General features: G+C 50.4%; 1 protein-coding gene across 1 annotated transcript; it reads right to left on the minus strand.

The window, feature by feature from the left end:
* Positions 1-4,319: 4,319 nt before the first annotated feature.
* LOC137829086 (uncharacterized) lies at positions 4,320-4,961 on the minus strand. Its single transcript, XM_068635880.1, has one exon. The coding sequence runs from the start codon at positions 4,959-4,961 to the stop codon at positions 4,320-4,322; it is 642 nt and encodes a 213-aa protein (XP_068491981.1).
* Positions 4,962-11,313: the final 6,352 nt, after the last annotated feature.

Here is an 11,313-nt window from a genome sequence, read left to right on the forward strand (position 1 = left end):
GTATGTGTTAATGTATATATTTTGTTGTATAATGATTATATAAATTGGTTTATCCTTACGTATATTTATGAATTACTATGATTATATATAGCATAAGAATAAAATATGTTACATGTAATAGCAATAGAACTACCTAATGTAAGGGAAGTATTTAATTTTGTTAAAATATATATATGTTCCTGCCGGTTGACCAAATACGTCTTCGTGCGTCTACGTCACTCTCACGTCCAGAATCCCTACGCTCGCATGTGCTTTTCCTTTGATGAATGCTTGAAAACACAAAGACAAAGGGCGCCCTAGAGGCCGTTTGCACTCCAACACTCAAGTCAATCTTAGGGCTAGAAACACCAAAAAACTATTTAACGTAAGACTGTAACTCTGTGTGTTAAGCGGCGCAAATGAATAGCGTACCTTGCTAAGTTTGTTACTTCCCTTTATATAGGCTGAAACTAGGGTTTCTACTTTACCCAAAATGGGCTTTCTGAGGGGGTGGGCCCAGTACTGTCGTTACCCACTCTTAGGATAACCTAGCACGTGGGGTTCCCTTACTGGAGTGCAACCTCTAACGGGGTGACCACCCGGATGCCTACTCATGCATCTCATCTATGGGGTCACTCGCCTTGGGAGCGCCCTAACTGTTCATGTGTCATGCATGCAGCTCACCCCTGGAACATGACCCTCACGGGTTGCATCTTTCCAGTGGCTTTGTACTAGTGTTACGCCTAAACACGTCATCCACTCCACACACATGGACCCTCGTGACCTAGGCTTCTCCCTCACTGATAATTGGTGTGTGGTCTAGGATCCACCTCTCGTGGCCCAGCTCTGTTATTCGAGTCCCGATGTCTGACCTCTTCACACTGACTAATGGCACGTCGGTACATCCTGGTGACCGATGTCTGACCACTCTTTGGTTCCTTGGAACTCGTGCCTCGCGAGATACTGACCCACGCCGCTCATGGGACCCCGCTTACGTGGCCCCAATATCACCAGTGGTCAACGACGCCCGAGGACTGGTCGGTACACAAGCCCCCAGTCTCAAGCTGTAACTTGTTCAGCGAAGAGACTAAGTTTTTGCCCTTGGTGACCTACGTGGCTATGTATGACAGGATGTGAATAGTGCACCAAAGTGATGTCTCTCTGAGCCTGTCTTAACTGCGCACACGTGTTTTGATCAATGGTCAGGGCTTAACATTGCTTACGCTTCTTTGTTTACTTTAAATGTTCGAAAACACGTGTGTCCAATCACTGTTCCATCATTCTCTGAAACACCCTTGATTGCTTCGTCTTCTTCCACGAGCGCTCTCGCATTTTCCCTACAAACTCCAGAACCTTCATCCTACCTGATCAAAAAGGTACGAACTTTAATTGTTGATCGCACTTATCTATTGATTCTGATGCTTGATAATTGTTTGGGGCTTTTTCACTCCTTGCATTTCAACCGTCTCCTGTTCCTTTTTTCTGGGTTTCCTTCGAGTGTGGGGTTTTTCTAAGTTAGGGTTCAAGAAACCCAGGGCCCTCGAGGAACTGATTCATGTTATCGTACTGTTATGCTAGCACATTCTGCCCCTGTATATTCGCATGTTTTACCCCTGTGTTCTGGATTCCCAACCTCTTATATTCTGAAATTTGCACGCAGGGATGGTTCTGAATAAGGAGAAATGGGCCAAGCTGGCTAGTATCCTTACTCGGCGTGAAGGGGCGTCTGGGGATGCAGGCACCTCTAACCCTCGCTTCTGCCACTGCTGCCCCCTCGGCTACTCCCTCCATTCCTGCAGTCGCGGTTCCTTTTGTCGTCGCCCAAACATCTCCCATTCCATTTCCTTACGAGAGAAAGGTAGTGGAGATCGAATCTGATGAGGACTCTGCTGAGGAGCCAATCTTTAAAAGGCTTAGGCCTACGACGGCAACGGCCTTCCATTCCTCCACCGCCGATCGCCCGGCATCGCCTCGAGACCGAACGTCAAGCGTTCCCTCGTCCCTTGACCTCTTCGCGCTTGAAGAAGATGGGACGAGTGCTCATGCGGCTCCACCTACCCTCGAACTGCTCGTTGTTCTACAAGATGCCCTTAAAGGCTTCCAACTTGAGATAACAATGGACTCGGATGAGACTGCTGCGAGGGAAAGGCTGAGCCTCAATTTTGGGGATCTTCTTGCTCAGTCCAATGCCCTCATAACTAAGCCTGAGGCGAGGGTGGTGCTGGTGGAAGCCAAGGCCAAGGAAGAAACGGCCCTGCTGGCTCGTTCGTTTGCTACCTGCGAGACCGCACTGAAGCAGGAGTTGGCTTGCCTCCGCCGATCTGAAAAGGATCTCTCAAAATGACTTCATGACAAGTGCCAAGAGGTTGTCGAGCTGGAGGCAAAAATCCTGCCCCTGCGAATGCGGGTCTTTCAGTTGGAAGAGGCAGCTGAGGCATCCAAAGCCAAGATGGCAGTGCTTGAAGAAAGGTCCATCAATCAAGAAGTGCAGCTGGGTCGTGTTGAGGCCGAGCTCCTCCAACAAGCCAAGAGGTTCGAAGAAGCTGAGGCTGAGCTGACGGGAGATGTTGTTGATGCTTACGACGCGAGGTTCGAGGACGCCCTCGCTCAAGTTACCTGTGTGCACCCCGAGATGGACGTTTCACCCTTCGTGGTATCAAACCGTGTTATAAACGGCCAGATCGTTCCAAGGATTCTTCCTTTTAGCTTGTATTTGGTTGTCAAACGAACAATTTATTGTCCGCCTGCAATTTTACTTTCTTGGATGTCTAGCTGTTTTTACTTCCTTAAGCTTGATTTGACTGAAAACTGCTCTTTATCTTACTCAACTGTTAACTCGTGGTGCATGGCACTGTGATGCTTCTACTAGCGCCCTTTGGTACCCTGCCCTCGCTATATAAAGTTAGAAAATAGGGGGTTTAATTGTGAACTATTTAGTTTAACCTTGGCGTTCTCACTCGAGGGGGGAGGTGTTCTCTACGAACCTACCTTTCCACTCACGAGACTTCGAATGCAAGGGACATAGTTCCTTGGCTGACCTCAGCTTCGCTCAAGGGCAAGGAGGATTTATCTGGTGAACTATTTCGTTCAACATTGGCGTTCTCACTCGAGGGGGGAGGTGTTCTTTACGAACCTACCTTTCCACTCACGAGACCTCTAACGCAAGGAAAACAAGTTCCTAACTGACCTCAGTTTCGCTCAAGGGCGAGGAGGATTTATTTGGTGAACTATTTAGTTTAACCTTGGCGTTCTCACTCGAGGGGGGAGGTGTTCTCTACGAACCTACCTTTCCACTCACGAGACTTCTAACACAAGGAAAACAAGTTCCTAACTGACCTCAACTTCGCTCAAAGGCGAGGAGGATTTATCTAGTGAACTATTTCGTTTAACCTTGGCGTTCTCACTCGAGGGGTGAGGTGTTCTCTACGAACCTACCTTTCCGCTCACGAGACTTCTAACGCAAGGAAAACAAGTTCTTAAATACATTGTACACAACTCGAGAAAATATTCCAATCGAAATTTATTGGGTGACCGCATTAAAAAACCCTTATAAGGGAAAAAGAGTGTCCCCTAATACAATGTACAATGTTATTGCTTAACTAAAGTAAAACTTGAAGTTGGCCACGTTCCATGTGTGAGGAATCGTGCCTCCTTTCAGTGTCTCAAGTCTGCATGCTTTGTTCCCAAGGACATCTGTTACTCTGAAAGACCAGTCCATACACGGGAGAGCTAGTGTGAGACTAACAGAGCCGCCTTCCCGGGTACCTGGTATCTTCCCTCAAGTTCTTGCCATACTCTTCCTACTAAGCATATGAGTTTTTGAAACTGGTCCTATTCTTGAACAAGGACTGAACTGATCGCCTGATCGATCACCGCTAGATAGATACTAAGTGGCGTGCTTGGTTGTGGTTTGCACAGGACTGGAGGGTTGGCTAAGTACTCCTTCAACTTGATGAACACCTCTTTACCCTCTTGGTAAGAGAGGTCGTCCCCTCCTCCAACTGGTGCAAATCCAGACAAGACAGACATGCGCCTCGGCAGTGCGCGCCTTCCTGGGTTTGTTTTCATACCATGCTCAGTGAGTAAGAAACCCAGAAACTTCCCTGCTTCTATTCCGAACACACGCTTCTCGGGGTCCGGTTTCAGCCTATACTCGGCCATCTTTACGAACAAACCTCCTAAGTCAATTAGGTTTCGTTCCCTCGTCCTCTAGTGGATAGGTCGGACCTTGGCATTCAGATCCTGCGCCGTTGGGTCGAGGGTGTTGCTAAGTTGGGAGACCTTTCCTCCAATCTCTCTTTCCCCTGAATTGCCAAACGGATCAGGCCTGCTCTCCAGGGCTATCTTTTCGCGGGCAATCCCTGCTTTGGTCCAGGCGGTTTCGGTGTAATTGACCTCGGGCTGGGCGACCTCCTCTGTGTACGGTGGTCGTGTAGTGACCATGAATACCCCTCTCTTCGTTTGAGGTTGTTCTCATAACATCTCTTGGCATCCTTGTGATCTGACTTGATGGTAATCACCTTTCCTGCCAAGTCAGGAAGCTTCTTCTTCATGTGCCTCGTCGACGGCACTGCCCCCAACCTATTCAGCGTAGGTCTACCCAACAACGTGTTATAAGTGGAGGAGGTACTAACGATGAGATACTTGATGTTCTCCGTACGGGACGCGGTACCATCTGTGAAGGTGGTCCTCAGCTCTAAGTGTCTGCGCACCTCCACCTGGTCTCCCGTGAAACTGTACAGGCAGCCATCATAGGGCCTTAGCATGTCAGGGGACAATTGCAGCTTATTGAAAGTCGTCCAGAACATTACGTCTGCCGAGCTTCCCTGATCCACTAGCACACGGTCCACCTTCCTTTCTGCGGTTACCACTGAGATCACCACCAAGTCGTTGTCATGGGGAACAACATCCTGAAGGTCGGCCTTGGTGAAGACAAGGTCGACATCGAAAGCATCGTCGGCCCTTTGTGCGTCTACCGACATCACCGCCCGTGCGTATCTCCTCCACTGAGAGGCGGTACAACCTCCTCCCAAAAACCTCCTGCGATGGTGTGAATCTCACCATGCACGGGGACTTCATGCCCCGGGCCACTGCCTGTCACCATCGCGTCCTCGGTCCCTTGCTTTTCTTGCAAGTAATCCCTCAGGAAATTGTTCTTCACCAACTCGTCTAGTTGGTGTCCCAGTGCCAAACAGTTGCGTATGGGATGGTCGAATGCTTGGTAGAACTCACACTAGGCGTTCTTGTTGGGCCCGAGCCTCTTGTCGGCTTTGGGGGGTACCTTTAGCTTCTCCGCTACGTTGGGAATAGCGATGAGGTCCTTCAATTCTACCACGAAGTCGTGCCTTGCTGGCACGTTCTCCCTCTCACGCCCCCTGGTTTGAAGCTTCCTTGGTTGATAGGGTTACTGCTTCGCGGGGGTTTTCTTCTCTGTCGTTTCCTCATGCACCCTTAGGGGTTGAGGTCGACCTGATGCACGCGGGCGCGTGGGAACCACACACGTGCATTTCTCGTTAACTTCTCCTTCTGCTGCAATATGAGCCATCGCGCGACGCCTTATATCGGCGAAGGTCTTGGGGTGGTTTCTGATAAGTGATTCACTGAAAGGGCCTGGCACAATGCCCTTCCTGAATGCGTGCACCATCATCCTTTCGTCCTTGAGATTCAACCTCACAACCTGTGCTTCAAAGCGGTGAAGAAATTCCTTCAACGAATCTCCCTGATATTGTTTTATGTCAAAGAGATCATAAGAGATGGGTGGGGGAGCCCGATTCGCGATGTATTGTGTCCTGAACAGCTTTGCAAGTTGTGGGAACGACGTCATATGGCCATAGGGAGGCTGATGAACCTGTCCATCGCTATTCCCACCAAGGTGCTCATGAACAACTTGCATCTCACAGCATCAGAGCCCCCAACCAGCATCATCTGCGTATGGAAAGCCGTGAGATGGACCTCCGGGTCCTCCGTTCCAGTGAAGGTAACTTTGGGTCCTACAAGCGTGGCTGGTATCACGACATCCATGATTTCTTGCGAGAACGGCATCGGGAACTCCCTGGCGGCTTCATAGGTTCTTGATCTTCCTCCTCACGTTCGCCTGCGAGATTTTGCAGATCCCCGCACAGTTCCTCATTCGAACGGCGCAGTTCTGCGCTCGTTGCCCGCGACGCCGCCAAATCAGCCTGGATGCGTTCTTGGTTTGCTCTTGACGCAGCCACCTCTTCTTGAAGGGTCTGCATCGTCTCCATAACCTATTGCAGGGTGAGGCCTTCGCCACCGTTTGGTGCAACAGGTCCTTGCCTCGTACTTCTCATCTCCTGGATCTGTCTGGTTCTTACTGGTGGGATAATGTTTTGTATTGTGCCCCACGGTGGGCGCCAAATGTTCCTGTCGGTTGACCAAATATGTTTTCGTGCGTCTACGTCACTCTCACGTCCAGAATCCCTACGCTCGCACGTGCTTTTCCTTTGATGAATGCCTGAAAACACAAAGACAAAGGGCGCCTTAGAGGTTGTTTGCACTCCGACGCTCAAGTCAATCTTAGGGCTAGGAAACCCAAAAAACTGTTTAACGTAAGACTGTAACTCTGTGTGTTAAGCGGCGCAAATGAATAGCATACCTTGCTAAGTTTTTTAGTTCCCTTTATATAGGCTGAAACTAGGGTTTCCATTTTACCCAAAATGGGCTTTCTGAGGGGGTGGACCCAGTACTGTCGTTAACCACTCTTAGGATAACCTAGCACGTGGGGTTCCCTTACTGGACTGCAACCTCTAACGGGGTGACCACCCGGATGCCTCCTCGTGCACCTGAACTCTGGGGTCACCTGCCTTAGGAGTGCCCTAGCTGTTCACGTGTCATGCATGCAACTCACCCTTGTGAACCTCACGGGTCGCATCTTTCCAGTGGCTCTATACTTGTGTTACGCCTAAACGCGTCATCCACTCCACACACATGGACCCTCGTGACCTAGGCTTCTCCCTCACTGATAACTGGTGTGTGATATGGGATCCACCTCTCGTGGCCCAACTCTATTGTTCGAGTCTCGATATCCGACCTCTCCATACTGACTAGTGGCACGTCGGTACATCCTGGTGACCGATGTCTAACCACTCTTTGGTTCCTTGGCACTCATGCCACGCGAGATACTAACCCACGCCGCTCATGGGACCCCGCTTACGTGGCCCCAATATCACCAGTGGTCAACGACGCCCGATGACTAGTCAGTACAATATATATTTGATTGATGATATTTTTAAAATTCTAGATTGATACTTTTTCCTAATGGTTAGGCCCTTATTTTGTTAAGGAAGTTAAGCCTTATGGAACAATAGAGTTGGAGGATCCAATATCACATATAAGTTGGGTAGTGAATGGTGAAAAGGTGAAGCCATATTTGGGTAATGAGAAGAAAGAACTCACCACTATGATTCTTTTAAATGAACCTTGGAGAAATGGGCGTCAAGCTATATGATGTTAAACATAACACTTTCTAGAAGGCACCCATGATATATTTTTGATCCTGCCTGTTGACCGGAGCGCTGGAGAATGCCTCGTCAAAGGATCGACGTGCGCACCGCTTATCACCTTCGTTCCTCCTCTGGATCTACTTCAAGAACCTGCAAAGAAACGACACGGCGCCGCTGCGGCCGATCGCACTCCGACGCTCAAGTCAGTGACGGTATCACCAAATACTAAGAACTAGAACCGTGCAAAAACTCTCTCTCACAACAGCTCTGTCACTCGCAAGCGTAAAGTGTATGAACTGAACGTGCGTACCTCAGAAAGTTCGTTAAGAGCTCTTATATACCTGGTGATTTTCTCTTTCCTGGCAGTTACAGACTTGGACACGTGGCTCGTATCCAACTGTACACGTGCCATCATCCGGAGGCTCCCTGACTTGGCGCTGCTTCTACTCTCATTTTGGCTAAGTTACCTATGCATGGTACTGCCCAGTGCATAGCTAACTTAGGAGTGCGATCTCTACTGAAACTGGCGAGTTAGGGCCTTCATACACCTTCCCTGTGGTCTCGCCGGCCGCCTTCATAATCTGCTTCTCCTTCATTTTCGGCGATGTGCTTGTTCTGGCGATCTCCGACTGCTTGGTCGCCTGAGTCTGCATCTGGCGACTTTATCCTTAACCTGGCGATCGCCTATTCTGGTAAGCTGGAGATCGGGACACGCCAACTTAACAATCGACGACTACACGTGCCTCCCGACTTCCTTCCTAACTGCCAACCTGGCGCCTTGTCAACACGCCTACACTGTAGCAGGGTGCCACGTCATCATACCCGACCACTAGGGCGGTACACAAGCCCCCCAGTCTTAAGCGAAGACTTGTCTAGCGAAAAGACTGAAAAAGCCTTCGTTAACACCGGTCTACGTGGCATTGACGCAAAATTCCAAGCGATAGTACTTTCTGCTGCTCTGACGCTCCACCAAACCCTTCGCGCATCGTTCGACACGTGGCTTTCATCAACGGCTATCTTCATCTGCCGTTAGCGCTTCCCAAAACCATTTCGAAAACCCTTAAACCCATTACGTTCCACTGTTCCATCACTTTCTTCGTGCTTGCAAAACGCTCTAACTTCCCTCTGCGAAACTCTCGACGCTCTTCATCGTTCCAGATCTCCATCTTCCTCCCTCGTCTTCCTGATCATTGAAAGGTAATTACTTTCCTTCATCTGCTGGGTTTCCTTGCATTTTCACCGATTTGCATCATCCTGTAACTGCCTGGTGCATACGTTGTGGGTCGTTTCTCCATTTCTCTTCTGCGTAACTTAGGGCTTTGCCGATCGTCGCAACGAACTCACATTCGTTCGTCGTTTCACCTTCCTTCCATGACCGAGTCAACCTCTGTAATCCCCTGATCGTTTTTCCTTTCTTCTTCCTTTGCAGTTGCTATCATGACTCACACAAAGATCACCCCGAACCCCCCTCCATCAGCACGAAACCCTTCTTCACAAGCGCACGACCCAACCCAAGTCCGTGGCGCTTCCTCTTCGCAGGCTGAGAGGCCTGCGTCTTCCCAAACTGCTCTGGCCCAGGTGACTCCACCAGACGTTGGAGGAGCCCCCGTGCCTCTGCCAGACTTCAAAACACTATATCCTTGGGCCACCCCAACCCTTCTAAAGGAGACCTCGTCGGTGAACACTGCGGGAGCAGTTCTGCAATTGACAAAGGGGGACGAGGCCTATCAATCGTTTCACAAGGAGCACGACGAGAGGATGATGGTGCTGCCTTGCCCCGCCGCTCTGCCAGTGTGCGCTGATGACAAAGTGAGCGCCGACGGGCCCTTTTGCTTTGTTTATACAACTTTTTTCAAGAAAGTCAAACTAAGATTTCCCCTCACCCGATTCGAGAGGGAACTCTTGACCGAGCTCAACATTGCTGCCGCCCAGCTTCACCCCAACAGCTGGGCGTTTGTTCGAGCCTTTCAAATAACGTGCGACCACCTGGGGCTGCCTGCGTCGGTGGACGTGTTTTTGTTTCTTTTTTAGGCCAAGCACCCAGGAGACCGCCTGTGGGTCAGCCTGAATGCCATTGCTGGGAGATCCATTTTTACCATCTTCCAGCAATCATACAAAGATTGGAAGGGGAAGTTCATCCAGGTTCGCGCAAACGATAAAGACACTTCCCTTCTCGACGGCTTCCCCTTGTACTGGGTGGACAAGGGGAAAAAGGAGTCCAAGAGCTGCTTCAGGAGGCCCCGAAGTCCTGATAGCATGGGAGCTTTGGACCGAGACCTTTGCCTATTCTGGAAGAGGGTGTCGGATGCCAACATAACCTTCCTGACCCCCACCCTGATCTCCTTCGAATTCTTTGAGGACCAGCTAGAATTCCAAATAGGTTAGGGCGCTACACTCTTGTTTTGATATTGCTTCTGATACTGTTTCTGGGCGTCTTGTGCGATACGCACAAGACTTTGGTTTTACCTTTTCTGCATATACCTGTTTTGCTGTTTCATTGCCTCATGCACCCATCTCCTTCTTCTCTGAGCTAATTCATGCATTTTCGTTTCATGCAGATAATATGTTGGGTAAAAACATGCTCGCCGACTTAGAGGCGCTCGCCCGAAACCACGGGTTGGCGACCGGTTCCCAGACGGTTCCCAACTCGGCGGTCGAGAAGGCTATCCTTCATGGGCGATCACCGCCCAAGGAACCCACCCAGCGAAAGAAACTGGTCCTTAAGAGGCCCAAACGGAAAGCCCCCCAAATCGTCCAAGAGGAAGAAGAAGAGGACGACGAGGTCACGGAGGATGGCCTTGTCACAAAAAGGAAGAGGGTGGCACCATCTTCTCCACCTGCTCCACCCCCTCTTCCAACCTCATCACCACCATCAACACCCGCTCCTCCTCCCTCATCGCCAACACCACAAGCCCCTTCATCACCAGTCCAAGCAATTCCACTGGCCACTGCGCCACCAGCAGCTGAGGCTCAAGAGCTAAATTTTCTGGAGGACCCCCCAAGTGCCTCTACGCCCCATATCTCAGCTGGAGGGGGCCCCCCTTCAAACGCTTCAGCTGCAGAGAACGTTCCGACCGGGGATGAGGTTGCTCACACCTCTCCAATTCTAATTACCGAGTCCCCGGTTGCGTCGCCACGCCAGGAAGCAAACACTGAAAATCCTACTAAGGAAGGTGGCGGCGAGAACCCTCCACAAGCCCCCCTGGCGCCTCTCCAGGCATCCAACCTTTCCCTTGAAGTCACAAGGATGTGGGAACCTCTGACTGCTAAACTCAAAACCATAGCAGAGGATATCCCATTGATCATAACGAGGGCTGTGGAGAGCTCCACCAGGCGGCTTCAAGACGATCTCTACAACCTCAAGACCGAAAATAGCACTATGAAGGTTGAGGTGGAGAAGGTGTCATTCAGCCTGACGCTCGCGGAAATGGAACACTCCCGAGTAGAGGATGCCCTGAGTACCGAGCTTAGGCTGGCGCGCAAGGAGGCTGCTGACCTTCGCCGCAAAGTCCATGAACTTGCCCAAGAGAAAGTTGAGCTAGAAAGCAAAATCGTGCCTCTGCGCACCAAGGCGAGCGACCTGGAGGCTCACATCCAAGCTGACTCCGCCAGGGTGCAAAAACTGGAGCAGAGGTCGATTGACCGCGAGAAGCTACTTGGGAAAGTAGAAAAAGCGAGGGACGACGCCATGGCCGATCTTGCCGAGGCAAACAAGGAGAAAGGGAAGATGGCTGCCGAGTTGGCCCAAGCTCAAACAGAATCCAAGAAGGTTACTGACGACCTTCTCCATGCTCAAGAGACCAACGAACAACTCCGAAAACAGGTCGAAGAGCTGGAGCAGCAGAACAAGGAGCTCAAGAAACAGGTTGGA

The sequence above is a fragment of the Phaseolus vulgaris genome, chromosome 7, assembly GCF_000499845.2.
Source record: "Phaseolus vulgaris cultivar G19833 chromosome 7, P. vulgaris v2.0, whole genome shotgun sequence".
Classification (NCBI taxonomy): domain Eukaryota; kingdom Viridiplantae; phylum Streptophyta; class Magnoliopsida; order Fabales; family Fabaceae; genus Phaseolus; species Phaseolus vulgaris.